The sequence below is a fragment of the Nerophis ophidion genome, unplaced genomic scaffold (assembly GCF_033978795.1).
Source record: "Nerophis ophidion isolate RoL-2023_Sa unplaced genomic scaffold, RoL_Noph_v1.0 HiC_scaffold_31, whole genome shotgun sequence".
Taxonomy (NCBI): domain Eukaryota; kingdom Metazoa; phylum Chordata; class Actinopteri; order Syngnathiformes; family Syngnathidae; genus Nerophis; species Nerophis ophidion.
The window spans coordinates 1,230,001-1,249,670 of NW_026906953.1; the positions used below are offsets into that span (position 1 = coordinate 1,230,001).

Below are 19,670 nucleotides of genomic sequence, written 5' to 3' on the forward strand. Positions count from 1 at the left end.
AAAGGATGCACCCATTTTTAAAACCTTCACTAAACTGTGCCACCAACATTGTCTCACTTAGCTCATTAGGCAAACTACCAGGGTGAGTGAGTTCTTTTAAACCTTCATAGACCTCCTTGTTACTTCTGACCAGTCTAAGATCACCACAAGTGGAACTACTGTGTGCGGCTTAAAGGCCTACTGAAATGAGATTTTCTTATTTAAACGGGGATAGCAGGTCCATTCTATGTGTCATACTTGATCATTTTGCGATATTGCCATATTTTTGCTGAAATTATTTAGTAGAGAACATCCACGATAAAGTTCGCAACTTTCGGTGCTAAGAGAAAAGCCCTGCCTTTACCGGAAGTCGCATACGATGACATCACATGTTTGATGGCTCCTCACATATTCACATTGTATTTAATGGGAGCCTCCAACAAAAAGTGCTATTCGGACCGAAAAAAACAACAATTTCCCCTTTAATTTGAGCGAGGATGAAAGATTTGTGTATGAGGATATTGATAGTGACGGACTAGAGAAAAAAGAAAAAAAGTTAAAAAAAAAAAAAAACACGATTGCATCAGGACGGATTCCGATGTTTTTAGACACATTTACTAGGATAATTCTGGTAAATCCCTTATCTTTCTATTGTGTTGCTAGTGTTTTAGTGCGTTAAATAGTACCTAATAGTCGGAGGTGTGAGTCCACGCTAGTGTTGACGCCAGTGTCTCAGGGGAGTCGACGGCAGCTATGGACGGCACAAGCTCAGCTTTTCTCCGGTAAGAACTATCTTTTTAACCACAATTTTCTCACCGAAACCTGCTGGGTGACATTTGGTAGGGATCTATGTTGGCTTGACCGCGCTCTGATCCATAGGAAAGTTTCACCTCCAGGAATTTTAAACAAGGAATCACTGTGTGTTTGTGTGGCTAAAGGCTAAAGCTTCCCAACTCCATCTTTCTACTTTGACTTCTCCAATATTAATTGAACAAATTGCAAAAGATTCAGCAACACAGATGTCCAAAATACTGTATAATTATGCCGTTAAAGCAGACGACTTTTAGCTGTGTGTGTGTGCAGCGCTCATACTTCCTATAAACCCGTGACGTCTTGCGTACACATCATCATTACACAACGTTTCCAAGACGAAACTCCCGGGAAATTTATAATTGTAATTTAGTAAACTAAAGCGGCCGTATTGACATGTGTTGCAATGTTAATATTTCATCATTGATATATAAACTATCAGACTGCGTGGTGGATAGTAGTGGCTTTCAGTAGGCCTTTAAGTGACCATTCCATCATTTTCTGTACCCATAAAGAACATAGAACCGAGGCTGACGGCCACAAAATAAGCGAAGCTACAATCCTCAAGACCTAGACTAGCAAGGCTTTCAATGACAAACTGCCGAAATAAGACTCGCCCCGGTACTTGCAAGTACACAGGTCTTTGGGTCAATTCCTAACCTCAAAAAAGTAAATAACTTCACAGTCAAAGTGGGTGACAATATTATAACAAACAAAAATGAGATTACCTATCTTGGCTGCATTGTAGAGACTAATCCCTCCAGTGAAAATAAGACTACTAAATTAGTCAAAGAATCGACCGACGAGTTCCGTTCTTACTAGAGTTGTCCCGATAACAATATTTTGGTACAGGGACCTATACTAAAATGTATTTCGATAATTTTCTAAATAAAAGTGACCACAAAGTGCTGCATTATTGGCTTTATTTTAACAAAAAAAAATCTTAGGGTACATTAAACATATGTTTCTTATTGCAAGTTTGTCCTTAAATAAAATAGTGAACATACAAGACAACTTGTCTTCTAGTAGTACAGTAAGTAAACAAACAAAAGCTCCTAATTTAGTCTGCTCACATATGCAGTAACATATTGTGACAAAGGACAGCCTTGGCGGAGTCCAACCCTCACTGGAAATGTGTTCGACTTACTGCCGGCAATGCGGACCAAGCTCTGGCACTGATCATACAGGGAGCGGACCGCCACAATAAGACAGTCCGATACCCCATACTCTCTGAGCACTCCCCACAGGACTTCCCGAGGGACACGGTCGAATGCCTTCTCCAAGTCCACAATGCACATGTAGACTGGTTGGGCAAACTCCCATGCACCCTCAAGAACCCTGCCGAGAGTATAGAGCTGGTCCACAGTTCCACGACCAGGACGAAAACCACACTGTTCCTCCTGAATCCGAGGTTCGACTATCCGGCGTAGCCTCCTCTCCAGTACACCTGAATAAACCTTACCGGGAAGGCTGAGGAGTGTGATCCCACGATAGTTGGAACACACCCTCCGGTCCCCCTTCTTAAAGAGAGGAACCAAAATCCCGGTCTGCCAATCCAGAGGTACCGCCCCCGATGTCCACGCCATGCTGCAAAGTCTTGTCAACCAAGACAGCCCCACAGCATCCAGAGCCTTAAGGAACTCCGGGCGGATCTCGTCCACCCCTGGGGCCTTGCCACCGAGGAGCTTTTTAACTACCTCAGCGACCTCAGCCCCAGAAATAGGAGAGTCCACCACAGATTCCCCAGGCACTGCTTCCTCATAGGAAGTCGTGTTGGTGGGATTGAGGAGGTCTTCGAAGTATTCCTTCCACCTATCCACAACATCCGCAGTTGAGGTCAGCAGAACACCACCCGCACCATACACGGTGTTGATAGTGCACTGCTTCCCCTTCCTGAGGCGGCGGGCGGTGGTCCAGAATCGCTTCGAAGCCGTCCGGAAGTCGTTTTCCATGGCTTCCCCGAACTCCTCCCATGTCCGAGTTTTTGCCTCCGCGACCGCAGAAGCTGCACACCGCTTGGCCTGTCGGTACCTGTCCACTGCCTCCGGAGTCCTATGAGCCAAAAGGACCCGATAGGACTCCTTCTTCAGCTTGACGGCATCCCTCACCGCTGGTGTCCACCAAGGGGTTTTAGGATTGCCGCCCCGACAAGCACCAACTGCCTTGCGACTACAGCTCCAATCTGCCGCCTCGACAATAGAGGTGCGGAACATGGTCCACTCGGACTCAATGTCCAGCACCTCCCTCGTGACATGTTCAAAGTTCTTCCGGAGGTGGGAATTGAAACTTTGTCTGACAGGAGACTCTGCCAGACGTTCCCAGCAGACCCTCAAAATGTGTTTGGGCCTCCCAGGTCCGTCCGGCATCCTCCCCCACCATCGCAGCCAACTCACCACCAGGTGGTGATCGGTAGAAAGCTCCGCCCCTCTCTTTACCTGAGTGTCCAAAACATAAGGCCGCAAATCCGATGACACAACTACAAAGTCGATCATGGAACTGCGGCCTAGGGTGTCCTGGTGCCAAGTGCACATATGGACACCCTTATGTTTGAACATGGTGTTTGTTATGGACAAACTGTGACGAGCACAAAAGTCCAATAAAAAAACACCACTCGGGTTCAGATCCGGGCGGCCATTCTTCCCAATCACGCCTCTCCAGGTTTCACTGTCGTTGCCAACGTGAGCGTTGAAGTCCCCCAGTAGGACAAGGGAATCACCCGGGGGAGCACGTTCCGGTACTCCCTCAAGTCTTCCCAAAAAGGGTGGGTACTCTGAACTGCTGTTTGGTGCATAAGCACAAACAACCATCAGGACCCGTCCCCCCACCCGAAGGCGGAGGGAGGCTACCCTTTCGTCCACCGGGTTGAACTCCAACGTGCAGGCTTTGAGCCGGGGGGAAACAAGAATTGCCACCCCAGCCCGTCGCCTCTCACTGCCGTCAACGCCAGAGTGGAAGAGGGTCCAATCCCTCTTGAGAGAAGTGGTTCCAGAACCCTTGCTGTGCGTCGAAGTGAGTCCGACTAAATCCAGCCGGAATTTCTCGACTTTGCGCACTAGCTCAGGCTCTTTACCCCCCAGTGACGTGACGTTCCACGTCCCAAGAGCTAGCTTCTGTAGCCGAGGATCGGACCGGCAAGTGCCCTGCCTTCGGCTTCCGCCCAGCTCAAATTGCACCCGACCTCTATGGCCCCTGCTATGGGTGGTGACCCATGTTGCCTCACCTCCGGGCCTGGCTCCAGAGGGGGGCCCCGGTGACCCGCGTCCGGGCGAGGGAAATCTGGGTCCATGTTTTTCTTCTTCATAAAGGTCTTCGAGCTGCTCTTTGTCTGATCCCTCACCTAGAACCTGTTTGCCTTGGGAGACCCTACCAGGGGGATTTATGCCCCCGGACAACATAGTTCCTAGAATCATTGGGACACGCAAACTCCTCTACCACGATAAGGTTGCAGCTCAGAATTTCTAGGCGCAGTCAAGGCGTTGAGGGGTTCCGGTTTGGTAACCGCAGGATTAGGTCTCTGCTTTTTGCAGATGATGTGGTCCTGATGGCTTCATCTGACCGGGATCTTCAGCTCTCGCTGGATCGGTTCGCAGCAGAGTGTGAAGCGACCGGAATGAGAATCAGCACCTCCAAGTCCGAGTCCATGGTTCTCGCCCGGAAAAGGGTGGGGTGTCATCTCCGGGTTGGGGAGGAGACCCTGCCCCAAGTGGAGGAGTTCAAGTACCTAGGAGTCTTGTTCACGAGTGAGGGAAGAGTGGATTGTGAGATCGACAGGCGGATCGGTGCGGCGTCTTCAGTAATGCGGACGTTGTACCGATCCGTTGTGGTGAAGAAGGAGCTAGGCCGGAAGGCAAAGCTCTCAATTTACCGGTTGATCTACATTCCCATCCTCACCTATGGTCATGAGCTTTGGGTCATGACCGAAAGGACAAGATCACGGGTACAAGCGGCCGAAATGAGTTTCCTCCGCCGTGTGGCGGGTCTCTCCCTTAGAGATAGGGTGAGAAGCTCTGCCATCCGGGAGGAACTCAAAGTAAAGCCGCTGCTCCTTCACATCGAGAGGAGCCAGATGAGGTGGTTCGGGCATCTGGTCAGGATGCCACCCGAACGCCTCCTTAGGGAGGTGTTTAGGGCACGTCCAACCGGTAGGAGGCCACGGGGAAGACCCAGGACACGTTGGGAAGACTATGTCTCCCGGCTGGCCTGGGAACGCCTCGGGATCCCCCGGGAAGAGCTAGACGAAGTGGCTGGAGATAGGGAAGTCTGGGTTTCCCTGCTTAGGCTGTTGCCCCCGCGACCCGACCTCGGATAAGCGGAAGATGATGGATGGATGGATGGATGGATGGATATTGTGTCATTTATATTCTATTTTTATGTCAAAATTACAAAAGACAAGTGATAGAAAATGGATTATTAATCTACTTGTTCATTTACTGTTAATATCTTCTTATTTTCTGTTACAACATGTTCCATCTACACTTCTGTTAAAATTTAATAATCACTTATTCTTCTGTTGTTTGGATACTTTACAGTAGGTTTGGATGATACCACAAATATGGGTATCAATCTGATACAAGGTAGTTACATGATCATACATCGGTCATATTCAAGTGTTCATGTATCCAGAGACATATTTTCTGAGTTTATAAACATAATATTCTTTTTTTTTTTAAATGAAAGAAGATGTGATGCCGAAAAACATTGCTGTACTCATAGAAGTAGTACTTTTTAGAGGTGGTATAGTACCCAATATGATTAATTAGTATCGTGGTACTATACTAATACCAGTATACCGTACAACCCTAGTTCTTACATAGCAGGATCACCCCGCTGGTGGGTGGAAATACCTGGACACCTGTGAAATATACATTTATCATTGTGATAAGTATTTTAATCGTACTATTTCCCATCTCCGGTATCATGAGTATTCCACAGCGTACTCGGACATTAATTCTTACCTTTAGACTTCACATCAGGGTATATCTGAACTCCAATATCCGCTCTTGAAAAAGTTTGATAATCATCCTCTTCAGTGGAATGTCGATAAGAGTTCGAAAAAATGTCCTGTAACACCTGTAACAAAATAATGGGGAGACTTCACTCAGGTTAACCATACCTAAAGAGACACAAAATACTGCATTACACAAGACTACCCGAATGTACTCGAATGATTGAAAAAAATAAATGTTTTTAAGCTAAATTATTGGTAAACACAGTTTAAGTATATTTATTTACGTAAAACCGCGAGTAATGAATAAAGTTTTCATCAATTAATATATTCTGTAGACATACCTTCATCCGCTCTCTTTTCCTGAAAGCTGATTTGTCCAGTTTTGGAGTTGATGTCAGCAGGCCAGGGAAACTAGGGCCCATATTTTTCACTTGATCATCTTCGGTAGAAGCGGTGTGAGCCAAGACATCAAGGGGGTTTAGCTCGCTCATCTGCCGGAACAAACTGCTTGCCGTGCTATCAAGTTCCTTTGTCCCTGAATAGCTCACACACTTCGGCACGTTCAATGGGGGTCTGGCGGCAGATTTATTTGACTTTATAGTTGGAAATGCATCTGCTTTGAGTGTCAGTGGATATCCAAACATTCTTGCCATCTCTGTCGTAGCATAGCTGTCGTCGGTAAAGTGTGCGGAACAAACCACTGACCATTTCGTCGGCTTTCCCCACACCCTCGTATTTTGAACAAATTTCGTCCAATTTCTTGCCACTTTGGCATCTTTGGGCCAGTGGTGCAACTTGAATCCCTCCCTGTTGGTGTTGTTACACCCTCCGACAACACACTGACGAGGCATGATGTCTCCAAGGTACGGAAAACTGTCGAAGAAATGGAAAATAACAGAGCTGATTTGACTCGGTGTTTGTAATGCGATTGAGAAAATTGCAGATTGATTCCCTCTATTATTGACTCCGAGAGCGAATAATAAAAAGGCGTTTAATTCAGCAAAATTCACCCATCTAGAGCTTGGAAATCGGTTAAAAAAATATATGGTCTTTTTTCTGCAACCTCAAGGTACATATTGATGCTTACATAGGTGTGGTGATAATGTTCCCCTTTAAGACTCTAACACAAGCACTCATTTAACTTCACTTTGACTACGGAGTTCATGTTTGGTACCTTGACGCCTTAAAAGCCCCGAAAAACCAACTCTAGACAGCCCAAAACAAAATGATTGGGCTTCTACTCAACCGTCCATCTCGGGCTCACCTTTCCGCCAACCATTTCCTTAACATGGGGAGGCTCTTGGTGGCAGACAGAGTACATCTTCTTGCAGTTGGTCTGGTGTACAAGATACACCATACCACTAAAATACCCATGTACCTGTCTAGATACTTCAAAATATATTCACCATTATAACACCAGAGGTAGTTGTAAAAATCACATTCAACCCAGATTTCACTCAATAAAAGGCTCTAATTTGTTTGCCTGCTATACCACCAATATGTGGAAGTCCTTATCCAAAAGAAAATATACAGGTTGCGGCTACTTATAACTAAGAATATACATAGCCTTTTACCCATTTGAAATTATATTTTCATTTATTTTCCTTCAGTATTTTTGTACTTTAAATGCTACTTTCTACATAGTACTGTATGAGTTCCTCCTCATACTTTGCTATGGTTCTTTGGCACATTTTCACACAATCACAACACTTTACTCACACTTACCATAAATTGATTAACGTGGACCCCGACTTAAACAAGTTGAAAAACTTATTCGGGTGTTACCATTTAGTGGTCAATTGTACGGAATATGTACTGTACTGTGCAATCTACTAATACAAGTATCAATCAATCAATCACTTGATCTCTACTTAGCGATGTGTTGATAACGTGCGCGTCTCTTTGTTAGCAGCTAACAAGCTAAGCTAACTAGCGAGCTAAGCTAACTAACAAGCAAAGATAGCACCAGAAGCGGCACAGTGCATCTAGCACTTTATCCTTAAATAAAGAATCAAAGATGTATTTTATAAGACAAAAATATTTCAAACTGGAGAACAAATAATAGGACTGACTTATTAGCGTCTTTCTCCTTCGATGTTCTCTTTCTGATGTCTTCTGTTTTCCCCGGAAGCTGGGAATGACGTCACAGCCGAGTGGACGAAGAGGTAGCTCTATATAAGATATTGCCTGCTGTCACTGTTACCATGCTTTTATTTTACGTAATATTTATTTGAAATACAACGTGATGTAAAAGAGTGTCTTGTTTTTCAAAAATAAATTCAAAGTATATCAAACAAAGCTTTAATGTTGGGGTTCAGTGGCGCCCCCCTGCGACATTTATTGCAATGACAAGAGTGAAAGTGCTAGAAGTTGTAGCGATATTACTGCCTGATTTATTTAAATGTACCCTTCCACGTGTTTTTATTGTTATTCCCGTTTACTCCTAGATAATCTATTTCTATACAAAACATTAATAAAACATTCAAATATCACAGAACGTGATGTCGCAGGACCTCCGTCATAAAACCAATTGTAAGTCCAGGAAGTGACGTGATCTTCGCGCATGCGTGAATCGTGTCGTGAATTAATTTCAATGTTTATAAAGTGTGAAACATTTGCTCTCATAAACAAAAGTCTCTTGCTTAAAGTGAAATACAAATTCTAACATTGTGTTAATGATTTCAATTTATTAATTCAGTCTTGGAAGATTGTACAAAATAGAAAAAACACTTAAATTATTATATTTACTGAAATAATTTAAGTGGTTTTAAATAAGTATGTTCAAGCACAAGTTTATTATTTATTTATATTTTTAAATTTAATTTTATTGGTATGGTCTCTCATATTTACTTTTACTTTCTTTGACGGGTTTTGTTTGTCGGAGGATTGGATTTAATGTGATGTTTTTTATATTGCTGAGTAAAATATTAAAAAAACATTGACTCATATTGTATTGAAAGTACCTTAATGTGTCTAAACATTGTTTATGTATGTTTAATTGTTCAATAACAAAATAAAATAAATACTCAGAAGTAGAACTGGCTAGCAAATAAACTCTTATATTAACATCAATAATGTTGAAGTCATATTACATGACATTATACAAATATGTATATTAAATATAATTTGAATAGTTGGCAAGTAAACAAAATGCATTTGCCATACCTAATTGTATTATATCAATTATAATTTGACACCAGACTTTACAACATGTATTCACACTTTGTTGTGTGAAAATATTTTACATAAACTTACATTCAATTATAGTAATGATTATAATATAATAAGATATATAACAATGTTTGTTCTGGATCTAAATTAATGCATGGAAAATAAATAGTTAAACAATAATCTTTTTAGTGAGGTGGCATCTTTTTCACCTGAAAACTTATCTACTTAAGTGTGATAATAAAGTCTTACGTATCACTTGTATTACATTTGAATAGAACCTTATTGAGCATATTAACAAGATTATTTTAGAAAATGTGCCGAGTATGAAAAAGTCATTTTGAATTTGCGTACAGGATGTAGAATGACGATGATCTCGACCCACTATAAATAAACAAAACAGGAAGATTGGAGCATGTGGAAGGAAGTTATGACTGTTATAATTTTCCACCACAAGGGGGCGATGTTGGTGTCAATATGATATCAATGACTAGTCATGATCAGACCCCGACCTAAAGGCCTCATATCAGTTTGCAAGGAGATCCCATCATCTAAAGAGAAGTAAAGACAACTTGATGGTTGATGGCGAGGGGCAGTTTTGGCTGCCAGGCTCCGCCCACCACCAATGGGTACCAACAGGTACTGACCCATTCTGCACGACAGGGTGTCATCATCATCATTTGTACCAACTCTGAGTACAATCTCAGTTTGTGGAGCCGAGTTATAAATGTGTAAAGTTGTGTGGCGAGCCATCAGGTCAAAGTTTGGTCAAAGTCCCGAGGAGGAGTTTGTTCAAGTACCACCCCTTTTTGACTTCAACATGGCTGATGGAAACCAAAATGGCTGACTTCCTTTTGGCTTTCAAATATGGCTTCTTGAGACTTTTACGTTCCTCCTGTCATGATAGATGCCGCTGGTGATGTTGGTGGCGATACGTGAATCTGGGGCGAGGGGCACAATCATTCACATTTTCAAGAGTTAATATTTGATGTTTGGCCTCGGGGCGCCTAAACTAAATCATTTTTTTGCTTGCAAGATTTGGAGAGTTTTGGTGCCAAGTAAGGTCCTGAAAAATGTGATCCAAGAGGATCATTTTTTTTCAAGCCTTATACATCTTTACCTCCATTCTTTCCATCTTTACCTTCATTCTCCCTTTCCTCCTTTTCTCTCTATCTTTATCTTCATTATTGCCTCTTCTCTCCATAATACCCTCCATTCTCTCCTTTTCTCTTTCTTTTTACTTCTATTCTCTCCTTTTTTCTCTATCTTAACTGCATTTTCTCCTTCTTTACCTTTTATTTGCTCCATCCTTACCTTCATTCTCACCTTTTCTCTCCATCTTTACCTCAGTTTTCTCCTTTTTTCTCCATCTTTACCTTTATTCGCTTCTATTCTCTACATCTATTCCTCCATTCTCTCCATTTCTCTCCATCTTTACCTCCATCTTCTCTCCACGTCATCCTCCATTCACACGTCACTTCCTGGGCAGAGCTTCCAAAGGTGTTCCTCCTCCAGAAGAGTCCATCCTCTCCGGTCAGCTGCACGGCGACAGGTTTCTACCCCGACCGAGCCCACTTGTTTTGGAGGAAAGATGGCGAGCAGATGGAGGAGGTGGAGCACGGAGAGCTGCTCCTCAACCACGACGGAACCTTCCAGATGTGGGTGGAGGTGGAGGGCAAGTAGGAATGTGTGTTCCAGCTGTCTGGCGTGAAGGAGGACCTGGTCACCAAGCTGGAGAGAAGAAGCAAGCCATGAAGGTGAGAAAGACACATCTAGGACATGTTGAATAGTGTCAATGGAAGCACCTGATGTTCCTTCATGTGACTTGTCAAACAAATCAATCATACCATACCAACAGGCAACGTGAGCGTCACTGCCACGCTGGCGGTCCTCGCTGTGGTGCTCCTCCTGGCGGCCCCCACCCCCATCATCATCTTCATCATCAAGCGTCGCCCAAGCAGACAAGGTGAGGGACACAAAAGTATCTGCTGTCATTCATGAGATGTGAATTTCACCTGCTTTCTCTTTCATTTCAGCCCAATACCATCCAGCTGCTAAGTAAAACATCTTCTCTTTCTTGGAAACCAGAACAATAAACAAAGCAGTGGTGAAGAAGCATCACTCACACACTTTGTAAGTTGAAGTTATTAATATAATTTATTCATCTTTGTTATACACCTTTATGTCAGCCATATTCAATATAATATTGACCTTCTGTTACATTCTGGATTGTTGGTATCTTTGTAAGGGTCAACTTGCAAACTTGCTGTTTGAAGGTGTGATGTAGACACCTGTTACAAGTTTAGCAGGGAAATAAAAGCTTCCCTCCTTGATACTGGTGTAAGCGCACGCAATAGAAAGTATCACAGCCAACTTTTGATGAGTGCTAATGATAAAGAACATCAAGGGCCTGATCTACAAACCCCTTTTCCATATGAGTTGGGAAATTGTGTTAGATGTAAATATAAATGGAATACAATGATTTGCAAATCATTTTCAACCCATATTCAATTGAATGCACTACAAAGACAACATATTTGATGTTCAAACTCAGAAACTTTGTTTTTTTGGGGGAAAAAATAATTAACTTATAATTTCATGGTTTCAACACGTGCCAAAGTAGTTGGGCAAGGGCATGTTCACCTCTGTGTTACATCACCTTTTCTTTTAACAACACTCAATAAACCTTTGGGAACTCCATCCATCCATTTTCTACCGCTTATTCCCTTTTGGGGTCGCGGGGGGCGCTGGCGCCTATCTCAGCTACAATCGGGCGGAAGGCGGGGTACACCCTGGACAAGTCGCCACCTCATCACAGGGCACCTTTGGGAACTGAGGAAATTAATTGTTGAAGCTTTGAAAGTGGAATTCTTTCCCATTCAGTTACCCATGCCTTGGGCACTAATACACCCCCATACCATCACACATGTGTAAGTTACCCATGCCTTGGGCACTAATACACCCCCATACCATCACACATGTGTAAGTTACCCATGCCTTGGGCACTAATACACCCCCATACCATCACAGATGTGTAAGTTACCCATGCCTTGGGCACTAATACACCCCCATACCATCACACATGTGTAAGTTACCCATGCCTTGGGCACTAATACACCCCCATACCATCACACATGTGTAAGTTACCCATGCCTTGGGCACTAATACACCCCCATACCATCACACATGTGTAAGTTACCCATGTCTTGGGCACTAATACACCCCCATACCATCACACATGTGTAAGTTACCCATGCCTTGGGCACTAATACACCCCCATACCATCACACATGTGTAAGTTACCCATGCCTTGGGCACTAATACACCCCCATACCATCACACATGTGTAAGTTACCCATGCCTTGGGCACTAATACACCCCCATACCATCACACATGTGTAAGTTACCCATGCCTTGGGCACTAATACACCCCCATACCATCACACATGTGTAAGTTACCCATGCCTTGGGCACTAATACACCCCCATACCATCACACATGTGTAAGTTACCCATGCCTTGGGCACTAATACACCCCCATACCATCACAGATGTGTAAGTTACCCATGCCTTGGGCACTAATACACCCCCATACCATCACACATGCTGGCTTTTCAACTTTGCGCCTATAACAATCCAGATGGTTATTTTCCTCTTTGTTCTGGAGGACAACACGTCCACAGTTTCCAAATATAATTTGAAATGTGGACTCGTCAGACCACAGAACACTTTTCCACTTTGCATCAGTCCATCTTAGGTGAGCTCGGGGCCAGCCAAGCCTGTGGCATTTCAGGATATTGATGATAAATGGGTTTGGCTTTGCATAGTAGAGTTTTAACTTGCACTTACAGATGTAGCGACCAACTGTAGTTACTAACAGTGGTCTTATGAAGTGTTCCTGAGCCCCTGTGGTGATATCCTTTACGCACTGATGTCGTTTTTTGATGCAGTACCGCCTGAGGGATCAAAAGTCCGTAATATCATCGCTTACGTGCAGTGATTTCTCCAAATTTTCTGAAATTTTTGATAATTTTACAGACCGTAGATGGTAAAATCCCTAAATTCCTGGCATTAGCTCGTTGAAAAATATTGTTCTAAAACTGTTCGACAATTTGCTTACAAATTGGTGACCCTCACCCCATCCTTGTTTGTGAAATACTTAGCATTTCATGGAAGCTGCTTTTATACCCAATCATAGCACCCACCTGTTCCCAATTAGCCTGCACACCTGTGGGATGTTCCAAATAAGTGTTTGATGAGCATTCCTCAACTTTATCAGTGTTTATTGCCACCTTTCCCAACTTCTTTGTCACGTGTTGCTGGCATCAAATTCTAAAGTTAATGATTATTTGCAACAAAAAAACAAAGTTTATGAGTTTGAACATCAAATATGTTGTCTTTGTAGCATATTCAACTAAATATGGCTTGAAAAGGATTTGCAAATCGTTGTATTCCGTTTATATTTACATCGAACACAATTTCCCAACTCATATGGAAACGGGGTTTGTACTAAAGATTTGTGTGTATTAAAACATGTGCAAACCTCATCTACTTAACTCCTGCCCAGAGTCTCTGAAATGAGCAAAATAGAGAGTGCAATCCATTTAGTGTGTCTGTCTTCATGTACAGTCGTGCTCAAAAGTTTACATACACTTGTAAAGAACATCATGTCATGGCTGACTTCAGTTTCCAATCATTTCTACAACCCTTATGTGTTTGTGATGTAGTGATTGGAGCACATACTTGTTTGTCACAAAAAACTTTCATGAAGTTTGCTTCTTTTATGAATTTATTATGGGTCTACTGTACATGTGAGCAAATGTGCTGGGTCAAAAGTGTACATACAGCAATGTTAATATTTGCTTACATGTTCCTTGGCAAGTTTCACTGCAATACGGCGCTTTTGGTAGCCATCCACAAGCTTCTGCTTGAATTTTTGACCACTTCTCTTGACAAGATTGGTGCAGTACAGCTAAATGTGTTGGGTTTCTGACATGGACTTGTTTCTTCAGCATTGTCCACACGTTTAAGTCAGGACTTTGGGAAGGCCATTCTAAAACCTTAATTCTAGTCTGATTTAGCCATTCCTTTACTACTTTTGACGTGTGTTTGGGGTCATTGTCCTGTTGGAACACCCAACTGCGCCCAAGACCCAACCTCCAGGCTGATGATTTTAGCTTGTCCTGAAGAATTTGGAGCAAATCCTCTTTTTTTAAATTTTCCCATTCACTCGATGTAAAGCAGCAGTTCCACTGGCAGCAAAACAGGCCCAGAGCATAACAATACCACCATCACGCTTGATGACAGGAATCCTGGGATTAAAGGCCTCAACTTTTCGCCTCCAAACATATTGCTGGGTATTGTGGCCAAACAGCTCACTTTTTGTTTCATCTGACCACAGAAATTTCCTCCAGAAGGTCTTATCTTTGTCCATGTGATGTCAGATGGAACAAAAAATTGAGCTGTTTGGCCTAAATATCAAGCAATATATTTGGAGGAAAAAAGGTGAGGCCTTTAATCCCAGGAACACCAACCTACCGTCAAGCATGGTGGTGGTAGTATTGTACTCTGGGCCTGTTTTGCTGTTAATTGAACTGGTGCTTCAAATGGGACAAAGAAAAAGGAGGATTACCTCCAGATTCTTCAGGAAAAACTAAAATCATCAGCCCAGACTTTGTGTCTTGGGCGCAGTTGGGTGTTCCAACTGGACAATGACCCCAAACACACGTCAAAAGTGGTGAAGGAATGGCTAAATCCGGCTAGAATTAAGGTTTTAGAATGGCCTTGCCAAAGTCCTGACTTAAAGGCCTACTGAAAGCCACTACTACCCACCATGCAGTCTGATAGTTTATATATTATATATTTATATATTTAGGATGAAGCCAAAGCCCTCCGACATTAAAAAGGAAGAGGAACACCCACTAATCCCCCATTTTAAAGCAGAAGAGGATGACCCACTGACCACTCACATCAAAGAGGAAGAGGAGGACCCATTGACTCCCCATTTTAAAAAGAAAGAGGAGGAGCCACTGATAAGCCATTTTAAAGAGGAAGAGGGGGACCCACTGACACCCCATTTTGAAAAGGAAGCGGTGGATCCACTGAGCCCTCATATTAAGGAGGAAGAGGAGGACCCACTGAGCCCTCAAATTAAAGAGGAAGAGCCACTGAGCCTTCACATTAAAAAGGAAGGAGGACCCACTGAGCCCTCACATTAAAGAGGAAGAGGAGGAACACAGCATCAGTCAGCAGAGAGAGCATCTTGAAGGACTGGAGGAGGTTGATGTCACCAAGATGCCAGTGACTGGTGTCCCTGTGAAGAGTGAAGATGATGAGGTGAAAGGTGAAAGTGAGGAGAGGGGAGGGGGGGAGCCTCCAAGCAGCAGCTCAACACAACACATGACAACAGAAGCTGATGGAGACCACTGTGGAGGATCACAAGCAGACAAGCTCTTAGCTCCACTATCAGATAGTGAGGACACAACGTCACACTCTCCTGACACTGATGATGAAGACTCTAAAGATGATAAGACATGTCACACTGACAACACTCACTTCACATGTCCTCACTGTCACACAACTTTTAAATACCAAAGTCGTCTGAAAACCTTTTTCTTGCTCAGAATGTGGTAAAGGTTTTACTCAAAGGGACCATTTCAAGGCACACATGAGAAGACACACTGGAGAAAAACCTTTTTCCTGCTCAGAATGTGGTAAAAGTTTTGTATTAAATCAAAGTTTAAAATTACACATTAGAATACACACTGGAGAAAGACCTTTTTCATGTTCAATCTGCGGTAAAAATTCTGTTCAAAAGGATTATTTCAAGGCACACATGAGAAGATACACTGGAGAAAAACCTTGTTTCTTGTTCAATCTGTAGTGAAGGTTTTGTTGTAAGTCAACAGTTGAAAGAACTCATGAGAAGACACACTGGAGAAAAACCTTTTTCCTGCTCGGAATGTGGTAAAAGGTTTGTACTAAATCAAAGTTTAAAAGAACACATGAGAATACACACTACAGATAAAACTTTTTCCTGTTTAGAATGTGGTAAAAGTTTTGTAAGAAATCACAATTTAAAAGTACACACGAGAACACACACTGGAGAAAAACCTCTTTCCTGCTCAGAATGTGGTAAAAGTTTTGTACTAAATCAAAATTTAAAAGAACACATGAGAATACATGCTAGAGAAAAAACTTTTTCCTGTTTAGAATGTGGTAAAAGTTTTGTAAGAAAACACAATTTGAAAGTACACATAAGAACACACACTGGAGAAAAAGCGTTTTCATGTTCAATCTGCGGTAAAGATTTTACTCGAAGGAACAATTTGAAAAAACACATGAGAGTACACTCTGGAGAAAAAACTTTTTCTTGCTAAGATTGTGGTAAACGTGCTGTATAAATTGTAGTTTAAAAGTACACATGAGAACACACACTGGTGAAAAACCTTTTATATGTTCAGTATGTGGTAAAAGTTAAATAGAAAGTCAGCAATTAAAATCACACATGAGAACGCACTCTGGTGAAAAACCATACTTCTGTTCAATCTGCAATAAACGCTTATCTCACCTAAGATCTATTAAAGTACACATGAGAAGACACCCAGGAGAGAAAGTGTTGAGTTGCAGTGTGTGTGGTGAAAGATTGTCTTCTAAGTACCAGTGTAAGAAACACAAGTGTGCTGGTGAGAACAGCAGCAGCAAATGAAACTGCAGGATTTGAAATAAACTGTCCAGACTTTCATTTTGACTTTCTAACAACATCAGCACATATAACATGTGTGACATTGTTGTTTGTCTAACAATCTTGTTAATATGATTCTAACATTTATAGATTAGAGACTTCAGATTAGCGATTTTATTACAGTCAAATACATGAGTTAATATACACATTTGTGTACTTTGAAAATGAACACAACAATTTGACTGAAAGGGTGCGAATAACTGTCCAGGGTGTACCCTGCCTTCCGCCCGATTGTAGCTGGGATAGGCGCCAGCTCCCCCCGTGACCCCGAAAGGGAATAAGCGGTAGAAAATGGATGGATGGATGGGTGCGAATAAACAGTACATAAAATTATGTTACATACAATAAACATTCTGCGATGAGGTGGCGACTTGTCCAGGGTGTACCCTGCCTTCCGCCCGATTGTAGCTGAGATAGGCGCCAGCGCCCCCCGCGACCCCGAAAGGGAATAAGCGGTAAAAAATGGATGGATGGATGGACAATAAACATTGTATGTGTAAATATCCATAATTTACCTTTATACTTATTCATAATAGTGTGTGAAGACTCTTCTTCGGCATGGTAATGCCGGTGTAGTTTTCCCGTGGATGCGTCGAAGCAGAACACAGCAAAGGTAAGGTATACGGTATTTATTTAATAACAAAAGTCTATGAACAAAAATACTGGTGTAAAGAGAAAAAGTAAACAAAAAAACGCTAGCGTGAAAGCTAGGATAAAACACAAGGAAAACTAAAACTTGGTACGAGGACACAAAAGAGTAAACAAAACATTCAGCATGAAAGCTAGAAAATAAAGTGGCTTGGCGTGAGAGCTAGCGAGAAAATACATACATAGAATGATGAGAGTCGTCACTTGTTGCGCGTGGGCAAATTAGGATCCGAGAATGAGTGAACAGAAAAGGTGAGCTTAAATAGGAGGGTGATAATTATTAGCAGGTGTGCGGGGCGAGACTAGCAGGTGGACTGATGAGTGACCATGATGACAAAGCAAACAGGAAATAAGGAATCGGACAAATATACAAAATGGAAAAATAAATAGTGTAGATCTGAGCAGCAGATCGCAACATAGTGTTTTGTATGTTTTTTGAAGAATGACGTGTTACATATTTTATTTTCTAATTGTAGATAATTCCATAGATGAACTCCTTTATATGATGTACATATTTGTTTTACATGTGTTCATACCTTTGCTTTTGAGTACACATAAATCCCTCTTAGTTCATATTTACTGCTTCACATCTGAAACATCTTCTGGACCACTTCTGGAAGCATATTATTATTTACTTTATACATCATTTGAACAGTTGTCTTTTATACAAGATCATTTACTTTTAAAATGTGTGACTTTATTAATCATTTGTTGGGTCTCTAGAATCCATTCTATTAGTTGTCTTTATTACTCTCTTGCGTAATATGATGATTGTTGTGTGATTGTTTTATATGTATGTCCCCAGACTTTTATGCAATAAACAATGTATGTTTCAACTGAAGTTGGCTACAATAATTCTAGTTCATATTTGTAAGTATGTATTTTATTCTATTCAGTACTGCACTCAATTGTTTTTTTTTACTTTTTTTTTGTATGATTTACAAGTAGTGTCCAGCTTACTTCATCATCTATATTAACTCCTAAAAATGTGATGACCTTTATTCCTTTCATTTCAATATTATCCATCCTAATTTGTGTTTTACATTTTTACAAACTCCAAATATGATAATATTTAGTTGTATTGAAGTTTAGTGACAGTTTATTGATGTGCAGCCATCTTTTTATGGTCAAGTTCTCTCTGGATAAAATAAGATGAGAGTTAAATCAAGCGGTAATGAAGGTGAAGAATGGAAGATTATTATATACATAATTATATATAGATAGTAGTGACAATTAGACACTTTCATCCTGTTCATTTGAGCAAAGAAAAAGAGTAAAGTGTAATATTGTAAACAATAGAAGAATGTTAATATCAGCAGTCAATATTCCAACATGGTGAAGCTGAGCTATGGTAAAAAACATATTCAGCATTGAAGGCTTTATGAGAGTGATGTAATTATCAGAATCAGAAATACTTTATTAATCCCCGATGGGAAATTAAAATGTTCAGCACTGTTATAAACATGTGAATATTCAATATTATAATGTATGATATGAATACCATAATAAAATGGTACGTTTGGAGATGTGTAATATTTTTTGTATGAACATCCTGAATGTTTTTGTGCTAGAATAGTTTTAATTAGTAGAGAGTGAAACAAATGAGGTAGTAATGATAATAATGTTTTGTTTTAAGCCTGTTTATGAATAATTAAAGATAATTAAGATACCAAAATGTAGCTTACATCCTCAGTGAGCTGAACTCCAGCAGTAAAGATGAGAGAAATAATGTGGAAAGGTCAGAAGTCAAATGTTTCTTCAGGTAATACATGGAGCCTCTGCTGCCACCCAGCGGCCGTTGGAAAGAATGCATACATTTTGTTTTGACCTCCTTAAAGCTGCTTTTTACTTTCTCTCCTGTTTGTGTCCAAGTCTGTAGTGTGGGCCATAGGACAGAAGGAAGACATTTTGTTAATAGACTGTGGAGGGCAGCAATACACCTAAGATGTTCTACTAGTCTGCTGGAAATAGAAAAGAGGAGAAAGCAAGATGGCGTTGGATGGAGAAAGTCTAAACGTGGGCATTATTGTTCTGTATTTTTAATCAGTGCATACATGTGCACATATGTGTCCTTTAATAGAGTAAACATCAAAAATAATTGTTTGTATCTGAATGCACTTTGTATTTAACACCACCATTCTTAAATATGTTGTTTGTAAGAATGTGGGTGTTGTTGAGAAGATGATGCAGGTGTTCTGTCCAATTTAGCTAACTGTAAAAATGTTATAGTTATTCTAGTTTATTTGTAAAATAAATTGTTTTCCTATATTATAGTCTCCTCACTTTATCCAGACAGTCTTTAGGACAAAAGACCCTGCAAGGACTTTGCCCTTTCAAAGGGAAACCTATTCACTGTGGCAGGACAATATCAAGA

General features: G+C 41.4%; 1 protein-coding gene across 1 annotated transcript in view; it reads right to left on the reverse strand.

Moving 5' to 3' along the window:
- The window catches only part of LOC133546531 (zinc finger protein 33A-like), a 25,227-nt gene extending 17,371 nt beyond the window's left edge, over positions 1–7,856 (reverse strand). The window contains exons 1-3 of the mRNA XM_061892299.1: positions 7,810–7,856; positions 6,079–6,310; positions 5,745–5,859 (exon numbers count right to left, since the gene is read on the reverse strand). Of these exons, the coding sequence (XP_061748283.1) occupies positions 5,745–5,859; positions 6,079–6,228 (265 nt within the window). The 5' untranslated portion in view covers positions 6,229–6,310; positions 7,810–7,856. The remainder of the gene's footprint in view (positions 1–5,744; positions 5,860–6,078; positions 6,311–7,809) is intronic.
- Positions 7,857–19,670: the final 11,814 nt, after the last annotated feature.